General features: G+C 34.6%; 2 protein-coding genes across 2 annotated transcripts; one reads left to right on the top strand and one right to left on the bottom strand.

Annotated features, from left to right (window-relative positions):
- Positions 1 to 3,036: 3,036 nt before the first annotated feature.
- Positions 3,037 to 8,658, top strand: LOC147077465 (uncharacterized). The gene is made up of 3 exons (XM_085940835.1): positions 3,037 to 3,065; positions 3,720 to 3,854; positions 6,487 to 8,658. The coding sequence occupies exon 3, from the start codon at positions 6,592 to 6,594 to the stop codon at positions 8,020 to 8,022; it is 1,431 nt and encodes a 476-aa protein (XP_085796961.1). The 5' UTR covers positions 3,037 to 3,065; positions 3,720 to 3,854; positions 6,487 to 6,591; the 3' UTR covers positions 8,023 to 8,658.
- A 2,445-nt stretch (positions 8,659 to 11,103) lies between these two features.
- Positions 11,104 to 15,947, bottom strand: LOC147077464 (uncharacterized). Its single transcript, XM_085941100.1, has 2 exons — positions 15,359 to 15,947; positions 11,104 to 11,123 (listed from the first exon to the last, which is right to left on the bottom strand). Exons 1-2 carry the CDS (start codon positions 15,945 to 15,947, stop codon positions 11,104 to 11,106), a joined length of 609 nt encoding a protein of 202 aa, XP_085797226.1.
- Between the last annotated feature and the right edge of the window lie 2,416 nt (positions 15,948 to 18,363).

The following is an 18,363-nucleotide window of genomic DNA, read 5'->3' as shown; positions in this document are numbered from 1 at the left end:
AAACCTGTTAATACAACTTTTGGTCTGTGAAGGCCCCAATGATCCTATTAGGATCGTGACATGACCCGGCTCGCGGCTAGCTCTTAAATGTGGCCGGGCTGTCACTAAGGATGCAGAGGATGAACTGGGGAGGTGTGGTTCTCCCTTGTAATAATACAACTTTTGATTCCCCAAATAAAACTCTCAGTTGGTGTGGTACCGAATTTATTCAGGTTCTAGTTCACGGCTTCACAATAAAGTTATCTGTCATTGTTCTCGCAATTAAATCCCATTAAAGTGTCAGTAAACTATTTATTTGTTCGCTATAGGATCTCTGTGAAATCTTTCACAAGTTTCCAAAAAGTCACACCTAACTCAGGGAATGTATACGCAGATATTCTTTGAATATTTTTATTTCACGAAATATTTTCTCGTAAGAAAAATTATAATTTATTCTTAAGACACATAGTATTGGATTTATAAAAAAAATAGAATTTATTTTATTGTTGTTTACAAATTTTATTTATATTTACAGCATGTTTACAAATATTTATTTGTGTTTACAAACTTGTTTACAAAAGGTTTGTTTATGTTTACAAACTTGTTCACAGTTGTTTATTTATATTGACAAATTTATTTACTAAAATTTGATTTTATAATTATTGTTTACTTAATAAAGTTTCAAAAATTTATTTTATAATCCCGAAATAATTTCTAAAATTTATTATTACAAACTGAATTTATTAATTTGTTTTTATCAAACAAATTCGATCGCGTAATTTATTCCGATTACGTCACCTCGTACGATGCGTAATGAAAAAGAAAATTACTCCGCGACACACGTCACTACCGACAGATACGTGGTATTCGCGTTACGTTTCGCCCGCCGAAGGGGACTTACTTTACGTATATATCGCGAATGCTACTGAGAACCATGTCTCGCAAACTTGCAGAGAGGACTGCTGCTCTGCTGAAGATCGCTGGTGAATAGTGTAGAAAACTAACGAATATACGGAAAAAAGTGTCACCTTTTATACCCTCAGGATAGAGGTTTAATAGGAAACAGTCCGTAAAGGATGGAAGATCTATCCCTTTCTCTCATGAGATAAATTTACGTATATCTCCCGTTCCTGACAACTTTCTAATAGAGATAACTTCCACTTTAGTCGGGTTGAATTTACTCTACTTTATTTTTGCAAAATTAGGTTTCAATAGGGGTGTTTTTAACACCTTCTAAAACATGTTTCTTAAATGCGCAGTTACGATGACGTAACCAAAACAGTTGATTTTATATAATTTTTCGTGTTCAAACGAAGGGGAAAGTTTTTAGCTTTCCAACAAGGTATCGGAATAGGTATTCGTGTACTAGATAAGGGGATGGCAGTCTTTAAATTTAAAACGTCAGAACGAAAGGGTTACACCCACGTCCTGGTCCTTTCCACCACTCTCGGCCATTTTAGGCCAATAGAATTTTACTAAGTTTTAATAAAACTGTTTGGTCCCTCTGAGACTTCTTTATTCGATAATTACCTTTCGGGCAAATATTATTACGAAAAAATACTATAATTTCATACTTAACACTTACACGTAAGTATATAAATGTTCGATTTTAACAAGATGTTAATTATGAGTAATTACCAATTTATTTAATCTTTCACAGTAGCTTTTTCATAGTAATTTAAATGCAATCTTTAATCTATTTTTGTCTCGCGACGTGAATCAGCTGGGCGGCGAATTCGACCGAAATAGAATTTCCTAAAAGTTCAAGGTCGCGCGTTAATTTGTGTTTTTAGTTGCGATATTTGATTCTTTTATTTACCTAGGATGCGATTAAGATTTATTATTGTTTATAGGTAGAAACCCATCTATACCATAATCTCAAGTTTTTCTAATAGTTACTTTTATAATATTTATTATAGTTAGCGAGTTATAGTATGACTAAAGTCTATAATTAATAATTACGCGTCTATAAACATAGGTACGCGTTTGTAACATTTTTATAACGATAGTTTGCTTCTATCTTGTTTAATAAAATTAGTGTTAAAATTCTTTACTCATAATTACACAGTACATAAATTTATAAATGTTAAATTTTCTTTTTCAATTTCCATACATTTCTATTACTTATATAAAAATTATTCAAGCATGTACTTGTCAAATTTTACGTAAACCATCTCTCCCATAACTTATTTTCTAAGTTTAATGGAGATTACGTCGAAATTCACGACGTGACATTTCGAGGCCTGTGATCACAGTGTTACATTTACACTCGATCAGTCTCGATTTTCTGAAGCGAAACTGTTACGTAAAATTTTTATTACATTTACAAAAGAAAAGGTTAACAACATACATTTTACTTTCAACTACTAAACGATTATGCTACTTGTTACCTGTTCATGGTCTTTTTCGACCATTTCACCCCTGCTCCTTCCATAGTTTAGAACCATGGGACTTATATATCCTGTTTGTACTTTGTCGTGAGGTCGTCGCACGGCTATTGAGAAGTAGAATTGACTATTAGGCTAGATTTTTATAGTTATGTCGTTAAACCATACTCTGCCATAAACACTAACTGAAGGTCGGCGTTTTTGTTCGTGTCACTAACCTAACCCGCTCCTGAGTGTGTGATAATGCTGCATCGAAATGTATGGAAATATCAAACTCTAAAAAATTACAAAAATTATTCGATCTGGAAGCATCTCCGCCGACAGAAAAGGGTATTTAACGTTATTGTCTACGTGGGATAAACTGTTTCCAAACAAAATAATAAATGGTCATGCGGTCATCTGCGGCACTATAACCGAAATACATTTATTATGTACCTACTTACCAATCCATTGTGATTATAACTATTGAACACTTAATGAAGTTACGTTAGCTGAAACTGGTTTTACTGTGTATACAATGTGTAATAATGCCTCTTTCAGTCCCTTGAAGCGGACCTGTCTGATATAAACTCTAAGACAAATGATCAACCAACCGTCATCAAGCGCGAGATTATCGAAAATATAATTGACCCATTATATTGTGATGGTGACGATCCTCAACCGGGTTGTTCATATTCAGATGTCATCCCAATACGTGAAGTTGGTTCAATTATTGTATAATGTGTTATTTTTCTTACCATGGTGCAGCCTTATATCGAAGGTTGGAATTTGCAATATATATTATGTTTTAAACTTAGAGCCGTTTCACACACGACACCATTGCCTAGAGACGCTACATGAATAGGCGCTTTCAGCCGGAGACACGAATGTATGAATAAAAAACAGGTAAATAGTTATGTCAAAGCCATCGCTGTGGACAAATATTCTAAAGCAAGTTATTTTATGGCGGGCAGGCCGTAAAACCCAAGATTTACAAAGCGTTCTGACGTCCTGCAATATTGGATGCACGTTATAGTTGCGTAACAGACAATGCATATTATTAACATACAGACGTAACTATTGAAAAATAACACATTTCTTAGTTTATCCCATAATTTTCCATAATAAACATCTATCTGTAGCCTGTCATACCATACCAAGTAGGTTAAGCCAGTTCCCTGGTGCGAATATTGTAAAAAAAATAATCAAAACAATATTTTAATTGTTTGAAATATCGCTCGGTGAGTATATTATATTCGCATGCCAAATAAAGTTAAACATTAGCGGTCACTGATAGCAGAAGATAGACTTGTAGGCGGCCTACTTTGGCTGAACTGTGATACTGTTGCATAATATTAATAATGTTGTTTTCAGAATCGCGAAAACGTTCTGATAAATATAAAGTCAGAAAATGTAGGAGTGGTCATCAAAAAAGAATTTGTTGTCAATGCAATCCGCCCAATCGATAATGGTAATACTCAACGTGACTGCTCGAATCCATTAGAACAGGTACGTTCCAATTATTATAAATGTGTTTTAAGCCCGATAGAACTTTAAACTGTAAAAAATAACACAAGATAAATTTTGATAGTTTTTTTAATTTAAAAGACAGACGTGCATGGCATTTACATTTTTAATGGTTTATGACATATTGCCACTGCAGCTGTTCTCAACGAAGCAAATCCTGGTCGCCCAATTTAGTCCAATTTTTTCGTGCAATGCCAGTTGTATAACACGAATAATGTTGGCTTTCAATGCGCCAATTTGCTTAACTATCAGCATCAGCCAGTGAATTCGCAAACCTCCACAGAAAATATCGCCTGACTTTAGAGATCAATTGACAGGTCCATCTATGGAACTAACTTATCCCCAAAATTTGATACCGATGAGTGCTGTCGTGGTATGGCACATTTCGTCCGGATGATTTTCATTATATTCTCAAAAATATTATTAATCAATGTTCCACAACGCAATCTTCAGCCTCATTTTGAAGAAATATTGTCCGGTAATGCAATCAAGGGACATTTATGGATCGATCTCAATCCATGTGCGGCATATTTCCATACTAACAAAGCTGTTAAGCTACAATGAGCTAAATCACTAAACGCAATTTTGCGAGAAAATGCAATTATAGGTCGTGCGAATCGACAACATATTATTTTATAGGTAGATTTAGTAAATTTGTCAACGTGACTCTATTCGTGTTTTTTTGCTAGACTTAACCAATCAGTAATGTCATGAAGTCAACGGGTGTCACACATCACACAACGATTTGACAGTTATAGACTATTTTCGACAGTTTTAGACCATTAGACTATCTTAGCAAAAAAAAACACAGAGTCTGATACAGAAACATTTGTCTTAACGCAGATTTCCTCAGGACAAAACACTATGCACAAACATCGTCCTTAGCTAAGATCATGTTGTCTATGGTTCACCTCGTCTTAAAGCTTCGGTCGTTTTTTCTATTGAAAATAACACCATGTTGAAAAATTCTCTTTCCTATAGGTAATTATTATTTTATAATTGTTAAACGATGACAAAAATATGACGACTGCACTTTATAAATGCAATAACTATTAATACATATTAATATTTAATTATAATACTCTTATGTTTCCGTTGTAAGTCATTATACGTGATTCTACAGGCACAGCAAGATATTTTATTAACATGGTAACTCTTGTTTCTTGCGCGGTATTCGACGAACATAAGTTGAGAGGGGGAGAAAAAAAAAGAATAGGCCTGTCTATCCATTGAAAAAGTGTCGATACATGGAATGGGTATCGTATCGAAAGAAAGTATCGTCCTTTAAGGAAAGGATGGCCCACACAACCTGAACCGGGCCCCCACTCCCCAGGCCAGGATTTTTAAGTTTACTTAGGATTTAAAGCAATGTGACGCTCAATATTAGCGTTTTCAAAATGAATGCTGTATTTTGAAAACGTTACAAGTCACTATTGTGTTTTAGTCAAAATATTGAAAACAATCCTATAGGTATAAAAAATAAATAGGTAGGTAGATGTAAAATATATTATTTTATAGCAAATGTTAACCGTTGTCTTTAAAAAAAACTACTAACATTTGTGTATTTAGGTAATATGAAGATTTTTGCAACTTATGTCACTATTTTTTAAAATGTATCGAGCAACGTTATCGAAATACAGCATTCAAACGGTGTTCGAGGTAAAATGAAGGATATTCACTGTATTTTTTTTGTCATTTTGTGTATTTTTTAATATATGTCTATATTAAAAGGTCCGCAGTCCCCATTCACTGAGGACCATTTCATTAATATTTAATTATCACATTTAAATAACATGCTAATTATATCTAATGTCCATCTGATGGGCAACGCACCAGTTGCGTTGGACGCAGTGAATGGGTCATTTTTATACGACCCAAGTCGGTGTGTCAATTGTATTAACTATTGGTGAGTGTGCACAGTGCCCGAAGATGCCGAAAGGAGATACCCATGTCGCAAAAAACGATTCAAATGGAATAGTACAAAACTTAAAACCATTAGAATTTATATCTATTTGAATTGCGGAGTTGTCAAGTATCGCGACATACGATAATAAAAAAATGCATCGTACTACTATTGTTAAAATCGTTGAAATAAATAGTGCGCAGGCGACTTTTTTAGTATTAGAGCAAATTTGTGATGTGTGTTTATTTCACTTATCTGATTGACCCCCAGGCTAGAGCCCTGTTAGTTCCCCACCTTGGGGGGGACATGTTTGTAACAATCGTTGTTAAATTATGGTTGTTTGCGAAGGATTATTTATAATTTTATTATATATCCATCGTTATCGAAAGAAATTATCAATAGCAAAATATCGATGTATCTTTCATAAAGTATTGATACTTCAAAATATCGATATTTTTGTTACGGTCCTGCACTCATGCGTAATACGGAAGGGGGCGTGTTTATAACAAAAGTAGTCTATGGTTAAGGATTCCTTAACTCTATACTCACGATTGTCTATAGTTAAGTCATCCTTTTCGGCGACTTATTCTTAGGAACGATTTCTTAGATTCTGCATGCGGCCCATATCATTTACAACTGTTAAAACAAAAATTATTTTTATTTGCTTGTAATACTGTTGAATTAAAATATACAACCCTAATGTTTTTGTAGATTTCTTCCCAGCAATGTTTCACATATAATCCATTGGACGTAGATAGAAAAGATGCGCTTGACAATAACCTGACCAATAACAACATAACAGATTCAACCAATACAATGGAAAATATGATAAAATATTCAGAGATAACTACAGATGAACTAAACGTAAAACAGGAAGTTTCTAAATTATACTTTCCAAAGGAGGTTCGAATTGTGTTGAGAAGACTTATATATTTTCCACGTAACTTTATTTGCAATAATTGCGATGGAGTGTATGAATTTGTAAATCATCTAAATAGTCACAACATTTCATGCACGTCTCATAATCCTAAGTTATATAAAACACATATTGGTAAAAAATCACATCAGTGTGATGTGTGTTTTAAATTTTTTCTGCAAATTGGTAACCTTAAAAAACATAAAATGACACACACCAGTGAAAAACTATATCAATGCGATGTGTGTTTTAAAAAGTTCAACGCAAATAGTAAACTGAAAAGACATAAAATTATGCACACTGATGAAAAACCACATCAATGCGATGTATGTTTAAAGAATTTTCTGCAAATTGGTGATCTCAAAAAACATAAAATGACACATACTGGTGAAAAACCACATCAATGTGATGTATGTTTTAAAAAATTCTCTCGAATTGCTCACCTTAAAAATCATAAATTTACCCATACTGGTAATAAACCACATCAATGCGATGTGTGTTTTAAAAAGTTCATCGCAAATAATGAACTAAAAATACATAAAATGACACATACTGGTGAAAAACCATATCAATGCGATTTGTGTTTTATAAAATGTGTCTCAAATAGTGATCTCAAAATACATAAAATGACACACACTGGTGAAAAACCACATCAATGTCATGTATGTTCTAAGCAATTCTCTCGAATTGATCGTCTTAAAGGTCACATAATGACTCATACTGGTAAAAAACCACATCAATGCGATGTGTGTTTCAAAAATTTTGTCTCAATTAGAGATTTCAAAATACATAAAATGACACATAGTGGTGAAAAACCTCATCAATGTCATGTATGTTCTAGACAATTCTCTCGAATTTCTCATCTTAAAGGTCATATAATGACTCATTCTGGTGAAAAACCACATCAATGTCATGTATGTTCTAAACAATTCTCTCGAATTGATCGTCTTAAAAGTCACATAATGACTCATACTAGTAAAAAACCACATCAATGCGATGTGTGTTTCAAAAATTTTGTCTCATTTAGAGATTTCAAAATACATAAAATGACACATAGTGGTGAAAAACCACATCAATGTGATGTATGTTCTAGACAATTCTCTCGAATTTCTCATCTTAATGGTCATATAATGACTCATACTGGTGAAAAACCATATCAATGCGATGTGTGCCTTAAAAAATTCTCTCGAATCTCTCATCTTAAAGGTCATATAATGACACATACTGGTGAAAAACCACACCAGTGCGATGTGTGCTCTACAAAATTCTCTCAAATTGCTAGTCTCAAAAACCATAAACTGCGATGTGTTTTAAAAAATATTGCAAATTGATTTTCATCATAAATATCGTAATATACTTAAATACTTACTAGTTCTGGAACATGATTAGATTTTTATTATGTTCTTACTGCAACTTATTGCAATACTGAAGCGTTAGACTTGTATGTGGCAATATTTTAATTAGCATTCCTGATATATTATTAGTCACTAAATATTGTAATGATTATTGTTCTTCACCATTTTTTTTGTTTTTCATTATTACTGAAAAAATTAAGCGTTTGTCCTAAACTTAACTGACCATCTTACATGTAAAAAATGCTACAACCCAATTAATAATCTGCAACTAATTATCAAAATGTATGGAAGTGTGAAAGAGTGGTGGAAGATTTGGTATTGGGTAGTTAAAATAAAATTTGAGACTAGTATTATGACATAACGTGCTATGTTATAAGCAAGCGGGCTTCTTTCCATTATTTACAAATTTAGATTTACGTATAAAGATATTTATACAATTTTGTTTGAGGGTTTTTGGTATCTTGATTATAACTTATTATTGCATTAATGGAGTAGAGAATGTTCGGTGAATGTAGGTAGCGCTAGGGGAGGTCTTTTTCCAGCAATAGATCGACCCAGGTTATTGATTACGATGATATTAATAGAGTGTACTAAGCTAGTTTTACGATTGTTTAAATTAAAAATAATAAAATTATCAAAAAGGAAAAAAGCCGTTCTGTTTTTAACCCACTTATTTAAAAATACTTGGCAATGTGTATGTACAAAATGTTTGGCAAGTGACGTTACCCCGGTACTGGTATTACCACAGAGGCGTCATACCCTCAACCGGCCCTGCCCTCAGACCAGGTTGAGAACCATTACTTAAGCTAGCTCAGCCTCTTAAGTCGGAGGGGGTAATCAGCTAAAAGTTCTTATTGACACATTCGAACACACCACAACAATATTGTTATATTAATCGTTCCACACCCGCGTGCGCGAAACGTCAGGAAACAGCTGATGGCTTGTCATTCGGTTCATATGCCGAATTGTACTTGCGAAAATAATATCGCGGATTTATTTAATTAATAAAATCTTCACGAGTATTGTTTTAATTATTTAATAAAATATTTCTTCGTAAATAAATTTATTATAATTATATTTTATCAAATATCTTAGCACTATATTTTATTTACTAACAAATCAACGATATTTATTTATACTTATAACCTATTTTAGTTACTTTATTCTATTGTTTATAACTATTCGTATGTATTTTAATATTTATTTATTTAATTACACACGTCACACAAATTCATGAGGTGAGAGTTAACGTCCTCTAGGTTGAGGGTTATTGATTTTAGTACTTAAATCCTCGTAAGGGTACTGTAAACCGGTTGCCATTCGCGGCTGATGAAAAATTATGTTATCTTAAGATGCAATTATTTGCATCGAACGCGGATAATTGACAATTACGATATCTTTATAAGTACTTAAAATGCCTCTCGAACTCAATTCGTGAGAAGGGCTTTCTCACGGAAAACTAATAAATGCATCGAATGCGCCACTATTTACGCAATTTAATCTCGGCTTTTCTCCCGAGTGGATATTTTCACCTTTTTCCCTGCAGACGAACCGACACAACCTTCCTTTGCGGATTATACTTCCCCACTACTTTATTCAAAATTATAACTCAATATCCTGGACGCTATCGGAAAAATGACAATATTTCTGGCGAATCATAGTCCAGTTAAATGATGACATTTATGTTTAATTTTATACTGTCGCCCATTGGTCGAGAATGTCTTCAAATTTGATCAATCGAATGCTATGAAAATGTCATCATTCTACTTAAGATTCTGCATTGTCTAAAATGGATCGAACATGTCGACTACCTCAAGGAATAACACACCAATTCAAAATAGTGTGTTTTATGTTTTTTGAGCTATTGTTCCAAAGAAAAAAATACCACACCAGCCAATTTTTTTCTCGAAAAACAGCCAAAATACTGTTTAAAATAATAGTCATAAGTAGATAATTATATAACATTTTTTGTAATATCTTAAATAACATGGAATAATAACCCACCTTTAGTTGGTATCACAAGTTATTGTTATTAATTTTTATGTGACACTGAATATGACACTATGCCGAGTTGGTGTGATATTACTCGGAAAAAATATACATGCTCCCTAGACAAATCATTTTAGTGTATCATTTAACTATGATTTCACCGTGGAATATGACACTAATTCAACTTTCACCTTCAAATCTCGCCTTTATCAACATAGAAAAACACTGTATTGAAAGATCATTATCCTTTGTAATGAATCGCACCTAATTTTAATATTAGTACTATCGACCGATGGTAGGCACTTGATGGAATTTGAATTTAAATTCTAATGGATTTAAGTTATGTAAGTATAGTATAATATGTATATATAGAATATCAAAATTAGCTCAAGAGACGAATGAAATAAAGGATGGAAATAATAAATAATATGTAGCTTTAATAATCTCCTAGTTCAGACAACACATTTATGGGTTATAATTATAAATGATTCAACCGTTAATATTTTGTCGGTACTATTGCTCCCACAGGATTTTCAATATTCATAATATTCTGTGTTTCGTAATATAAACTATAACGTCTTCCTATCATCAGTAAGCATCGTATAAATGCATATTTGCAACATTAGTTTCTAATTTACAACCTATATTAATTATTCTTCTTGTATCGATTCCATGACGACTTGTGATAAGTAAGTAAGATAATACTTGCCTTTTTTGCATGTGTATTGACAATACTTTTTACTAGGCTTTTATTATAAATATGGTAGTCAAAAAAGTCAAAAAGAATCATTGCATGTCTGGATGAAAATTGCATAGTCCACGATGATAACCAGGTTGATTTTACCCCATCAGAAGACTCCCAATACATATAAAATTCCAATAATACTCTTAGTGATCCTGAATAATTGTTGGGTTTTAGTTGGTTTTCCAGTGTGCCAGATATGACACAAACATTTGGAGAAGATTTGGAAATTATTGATGATTTGATCGAAGAAATTACAAAATCTCCAGCAGATCTTACACAGAATAAAATATACGGCTCTTTCAGAGCATAATAACATTATACTTCTATCTGAGTACTTCGCCACCTTTAGACACAAATTCACTTGTAGACATCACATCACCAGACACGACGTTGTCCTTACCTAGTGCATCTGTACAAATTATTTCGACCATTGACATACCAGAATCAAGAAAACGAAGAGAGCTGTAATTTAAAACTTATGGAAAAGGAAGAAAGCCAAAAAAATATTCAATTCAGGTGAAGAATATTAGAATATTTGAATACCATGAAAGCATCGTGTAAAAATTTTGCCGATTCAAATATGTGCCCCAAAAACGAATGAATCCGAGCGTCAAGTTAGTTTTGATTAATTTTGGATGATTTGCAATCATGAGAGATATTGGGATTTTATCTTACGATACCTATGTCAAGTAAGTGCAAAAGAAAACCTATAAACTTAAAGCTTTTTCAAGACGTTCAAAAGCATTTATTTATAATAAGAAATAATAACAGTGTGTAAAACTATGTTTTTACAAACGCTTTCAATTTCAAATATGTGGGTGGTGAGTGCTTATTTAAAAAATGAAGAGTCAGAATTGCTATTGGATAGTCGAGGCAGGCACAACAACCATCCTCATACACTCAATGAAGCAACAAAAAATAGTGTAATTGAACATATTAATAATATATTTCCTAAGGAAAGAATCCCACAATGTTAGAAAAAAAAGCCAAAAAGAATATCTAGACGAGAATTTGAATATGGTGAAAATGTTTCGCCAATATAGCATATGGCTTGGATCAAAAAATTATCAGTTTACTGAACGCCAATATAAAGACATATTTTCCACGTATGTCAAACCTTTCCTTTTTTGCCCTAAAAAGGACCTGTGTGAAAAGTGTTTTATTTCCATTCGTCTGAACAGGAACGGAAACAATATCTGGAAAGTGATTATCAGCAACATTTATTATTTACAGATCGTTCGAGAGAGATGAAACAGGGTGATATAAATCGTGCAAAAAAATCGCATTACAACTGTTACAGCATGCTTTGATTAACAAAAAGCTTTAACTGTGTCACAAAGTGAAGTATGAGTCTATCATTATAAGAGAAAATAATATGCCATCTATAATCTCACTGTTTATGATATTGTTAGCAAGGATAGCTATTGTTATATTTGGCATCTACAATCATCTAAGCGAGGTGCGATAGAAATAAGTAGCTGCATATAAGTACCTATAAATAAGTCTTATAAGTAATATTTTTATATATTTTAAATCTAATTTTAAGAATACAGTTGTATGTTAGTTGATAGTTTTCCCACACTATAAAAAAATATTTATTTACATAACGTTTATAATTATCCATGTGGGTACCTATTTACTTGACAATCCTGCAATGCAACCGTTATTTACGTAATTATTTTTCTAAATTTATAATATCAATCATTATTTTGCTGAGTGAAATATTCATTTAATACCTTTTGCAATTATCATACTATAATATTATGTTCTTTAAAACAATTATCTTAAACTGACTGAATGATTAAAATAAAGTTTATTGCAATAAAATATTGTTTAATTAAAAAATTTTCTCATATCCCATATCCCCTTCTCCATCAGAATATCTAAAAATATGTTTAGTTTAATCAAATATCACCGAGAAAAAAAACACTAAGAGCACATAGTATGTCATTCCTCGTAAAATTCAAAACAAAAATCACTATAAGTCGAGATATTTAAGATTATCGTTCAGAATTAGCATGGAAAAAAACACCATCTCAAGTTACGTGGTACTTTTTTTATAAAAAATAAAAATAATAACGTGGAAAAATAAACCAAATATAGATCGTCAGTGTTTTGTAAAAAGGGCGAATTAGCGATTTTGGCGAAATTGAGATTTTAACAAAAACACAATATGTACCTTACTAGCCTTGTTATGTAAAAACGGCGAACTTGTATCTTCTCGGGAAAGCACTTAAAAACGATAATCGTAAGGCGAATATTCACTTTGTGTTTTGAATAAAAGGCGAAAGTGACATATTAGGCCTTTTAAAATAAAATCTGTCCTAAAGTAGTGGTAAGTGATATGATGTACGGGCGAATATAGAATATTCGCCCTTTCTGCATATCTACCTACATATCAATGTGACTACCTATTGTTAAATCAAAATTGTCAAGTTCGCCCAACGTCACTATCATTCGTGTCATTTTATTATTGACAAAGCTTATTGGCGGGATTGTTTTTAGAAGTTTCCTCAGAGTAATTTATGGCTCGATGACATTGAGCTACTTTACAAGCTGCTTGTCGGCGAATTTAAAAGCGGGCGAGTCAGCTTATGCGATTGTGATGATGACACACAAAACATTTCACTCGCTCAGAAGCCAACAAGCTAGTGATTAGAAACCATCATTTTTGGTACTATTTTGACAGGATGTATTGAATAGTTTTTTTTTACCGGCTGGTGAACCACTATTGCTCTACTGCGCAGACGCAGATCGGCCCACACGCCAGCGTGTAGCGTGTAAAGTGGCCCGGCATTCAACTTTTTTCGATAGACTGCTTACAATCTGCTTGTTAGCTTGTTCGATGATAACACTTGGCGAGTTTACAAGCAGATTGTAAATTCGCCAACAAGCTGCTTGTAAAGTAGCTCAATGTCATCGAGCCATCAGTGATAAAAGAATGTTTAAGTTGATAACTTGTCAAACATTAGTTTGAAATATAGTTATTTGCTTTTTCTACTAATTGAACAGCATTTGTATTCAATATTAAGTATTCATCGAGTGATACAACATACTTTACCTCAAAATGGGCGAGATTTAAGTTTTCTTGATTAATTTTTCGTGTTGTACAGTTGTTAAGCAATTTTGGTTTCGTAATGTAATATTGTAATTTTACATTGACATATTAATATTGTTTGCATTATGTATACATAACATTATTCTTCTTCTTCTTTCACCCTGTCACGTCCCAACATTGGGGCATAGGGCAAGCACAAGTTGGCGCCACTTCCCTCAGTCCATCGCCAACTCCTGTGCCTCTCGCCATGTCAGACCTGCAGCACGTAGGTCGCTTTTGTAGCATCGCTGTAGGGTGAGGGAGGGCCGGCCACGGCGACGGAACCCTTGAGGCTGTGCCACAAGGGTACGAAGTGCCGCACTCTTTGGCGGCATCCGGAATACATGTCCCAGCCACGTGAATCGTCTCTTCGTATTAACTTCAGTCACCGAAGGCTGTTGTGTCTGCTCACGAACTCGGGTGTTTGTAACGCGGTCGTACCAATGCACCCCTAAGATTCTGCGGAGACATCGATTCTCAAAGCTCAAAAGCCGAGACTCTTGAAGCTTAGTAAGATGCCATGTCTCACAGCCATACAGGAGCAAGGGTAGCACGCACGCGTTAAACAAACGACATTTGGTCCTCACAGAATACAGCCTTGACCTCCATGCGACTCCAAGTTGGTTGAATGCAGAGCCCGCCACACCCATGCGGATTCCAAGCTCACTAGAAATACCACCATCATCGGCAACCGTGGCACCCAAGTATTTGAATCTGGACACCAGCTCGACGGGCAGACCAGAAACCCGAAAAGGAGTGTCGGCGTCGATGCAAGCAGCACTGCACATGGATTTGGTCTTAGCGGCATTCAGATGAAGACCCACACGCATCGAGTTCGTGGCTAGCCTGTTCACGGTCACCTCCAACCTTTCGATCGTCGAGTCAAACACGACTGCGTCGTCTGCATACTCTAAGCCGCACAGTCTTTCTTCGCATAGATCGCTTGTGTCATCATGATGTAGGCGTATCCCACTGTCGGGGCAAACCGTCTTACGCATTATGAAATCCATCATGATGATAAAAAAAGGGCGCATGTACACATCCTTGCTTGACACCTGAAGTGATTTCAAAGAGGTCAGAGGATGTTCCGGCTGCTCTCACGCGACACTCTGTATTGGTGTAGAGAGCACTTATCACGGCGACCAGTTTCCGTGGGACACCATAGCCTAGCAGGATTTGCCACAGAGATTCACGATGAGGACTGTCAAATGCCTTTTCATAGTCCACGAAGCAGCAGGCGACAGGTATATTCATCTCTTGGTACTGTTGCAGGAGGCATCGGAGAGTTGAAATATGCTCTGAGCAGGACTTCCCCGGGACAAATCCACTCTGCTGCGCACGCAAAACGTCCAGCATGGGACTTCTAATCCTTTACAGGAGAATCTGCGCCAACACCTTCCCGGGAACGCTGAGGAGAGTGATTCCTTTGTGATTATTACAGTCTTGTGGGTTACCCTTTTTGTGCAGAGTAACAACGGTACCATCCCTCCAGGCTTTGGGGCACTGCTCCCTTTCCCACACCTCGTACAGAAGGTCACACAAGGACGGCAATACAGCGCTCAGTCCGCAGAGCAGAAATTCTGCATGGATGCCATCATCTCCAGGAGCTTTCCTGCGCTTCAGTCTTTTGACAGCCTCTTTAACTTCAGCAGTTGTCGGAGGATCTTCGCAGAATCCCGATGCAGTAGTGATTCCGAGGGCGGTGATCTCCGACGGAATATCGAAGGGATGCAATGGAGGTGGGCGATTCAGGACATCACTGAAATGTTGGCGCCATAGCTCCTGGACCTTTGCAGGTTCAGTGACTGTCACTCCGTCAGAGTTGCGTAATGCGGTGACCACTGGACGTTTCCTACCACAAATTGCTCTGGTGATGCGGAAGAGAGCACTTGGATTATTCTTGCAGGCAGCAGATTCCGCATCCCGAATGAGGTCATCCAGGCGTCGGCGCTTATCGCGGCGGGCAGAACGCTTTACCACGCGGTCCATTGTCTGGTATTCCGCGCTGCGCTGTGGGTCGTATGTACCATTGTCTCGCAATTCTTTCAGGAGCTTCCTCTTCTCAATCATCTCCCATGTACATACCTACTTATTAATAGTCTATTTATTATTTTTAACACTTCCTTATTTCGACTTTCTTTCTTTCTGACACGCTTAAAATTACGAAAAAGTGATACCTACTTGTTATTTTATTGTATTTCAGATTGTCTCGAGGACAACAGTGGTTAAATTAGTTTAGTTCAAATTAGGTGTAATTACTGCAGAAAGATTGAGTTACGCTACCGTTTTTTATACTAATTCGCTGGCGATTTTACCTGAGAAATCTTTAGAAATCCAATCCAACCAAGTAATTGCTGTCTCAAGTAGAGTTGGGTATTTCCCAAAAAATCTCAATTTCGAGATTCGAGATTTCCCGAAATGATAAAATTTTTAATTCTCGAGATTCGGGACTTCCAGAACAGAATTCTCGGGAATTCTCGAGATATCGGGAAATTTTAAAAAAACCTGTAAAATCCTATAATCAGTGTAAAAACAGACGAATTCCAAAAAAATATGATTTATTTTATTTATGTAAGACAAACAAAATTAAAATACGAAAAAAAAATAATAAAAAACATTACCTACTTATTAAAATGGAATTTCAAAACACAGACTGGCAATCGCATACGATTTGGAGATACAAAATACCCTGATGTTGCAAAAATTGCGCTCATTTGGAGTCGACGTTGGCTTATTCGTCTTAAATGCCCCGACCAGTCTTTGAACGTTTTGTGTTTTCTATCCACTTTTTCATATATATAGAAAATCGTTTTTTCAAATATTTGATAATAAAGAAATCCCGAATCCCGAGAAAAGATTGTCGAGATCCGGGATTTCCCGAGATGTTAAAAATTTCTATTCTCGAGATTCGGGATTGAAAATTTCTCGAGAATTCCCGTCGGGAAATTCCTGGAACCCAACTCTAGTCTCAAGTGATTACTTTTGTCGAAGTGCTGAAAACTATTTGATTTTGGATAAGAAAACAGGGAGCTTTGTGTCCGCATTTATTTTTAACGAACGTGGGCAAAATAATCGTTATAAAAGTAAATTAAAAAATCATTTGATTAATAGGCTTTTGTAAATACACATTAAGGGGGTACATGCTCGTCGTAGGTCAAAATTGAGTTTGTATTGTATTTTAAAATCATGATCCTGGACACTCCTTAAACGTTGGAGATAATCTATTTATATAAATTTGAAGCCTTATTATCCTTTATAGTTATTTTAAACATTTGATGACTGCATAAAGTATTTTTGTTACATAAAATAGTATTCTTTTAAACCTCTCGCTCTTATGTTTTAGAATATAGTCATAATTCGGTACATAACTGTGCAGTGGTGTTAAGATTTTTTACATTTATTAATTTTTAACGCATTTATAAAACCATTAGTATAATTTATGACGAGATAATTTTTGTAAAATATTCACGATAAAAAATTATATTGATAATCTCTGTGATCCCAAATTTGACAAGAATTAGGCATTTTATTATTCAAAAAATTGGCAAGATTAACACATTTGAAGATGATTCTAAACATACTTATTATAAGCTATGTCTTTGACCATTCAAGTGTGATAAACATCTTATGAATAATGATTGCTATTCATTCAATAAAATAAATGTTTATTTATTACTTCCAAATAATATGTTGTCATCACATTATAGGGAACTTATTATATAGCTTGTATTCTGAATAGTCCACCACTTCATTTGTATCAATCTTATTTCTCATTTAGCAATATTAAAATGAATAAATATTATTGTAGAAAATTATGTCGATGTTCACGATGGCAGCGCGGCTTAAGCGTTGGTCTATAGCATGGGTTCTTAACCTCTTTGCGGTAGCGGGCGCATTTGAAATTTGGGATAATAGAGGCGGACGCACATTGGATTTAAAAAAAAAAAAAATTATGTATTATATTGTGTTAAGTAGGTAGGTACATTTATTATATCGGGAGGTAGATAATACATTTATTGACATTTTATCGCCTGTGAAGGAATTTACAAAAGAAGCATAAAACACCCATACAGTTTCATAATATAGAAAATAAAAAGAGATAAAATACAATAAAGATTGAAAACAATATTCAAAATAACACGGGCTATTAGTGAAATTTTCTACATTGCATTTCACTTACTGACTTTTCGAAATAGTGTAAGATGTCAGTCAGGATCATGAAAGATCAAATTATCAAGGTAGGTAAGTAAGTCGAGTTCCTGTTTTTGATTTCATTTTGTTAAAGGTTGAAAATAAAGATTCGCACAAATATTATGTGGAACCAAAACTGGATTTAATTTTGTAAGCTCCTTTTTTCAAAGTTTCTTAAACTACTTTGCAGGGAAAGCATGACAGTGACTCGGGCACGCGGTTAAGAGCCCCTAGGCTATAGCGTCGTGGATTCCAGCATTGAATTCTGGGTGTGGCAAGTAGCTAAATATTTTTT

This window comes from Rhyacophila brunnea, unplaced genomic scaffold (genome assembly GCF_057557595.1).
Source record: "Rhyacophila brunnea isolate RB1 unplaced genomic scaffold, BYU_Rbru_1.0 scaffold_13, whole genome shotgun sequence".
NCBI lineage: Eukaryota > Metazoa > Arthropoda > Insecta > Trichoptera > Rhyacophilidae > Rhyacophila > Rhyacophila brunnea.
This window is presented reverse-complemented; position numbering and strand designations above follow the sequence as displayed.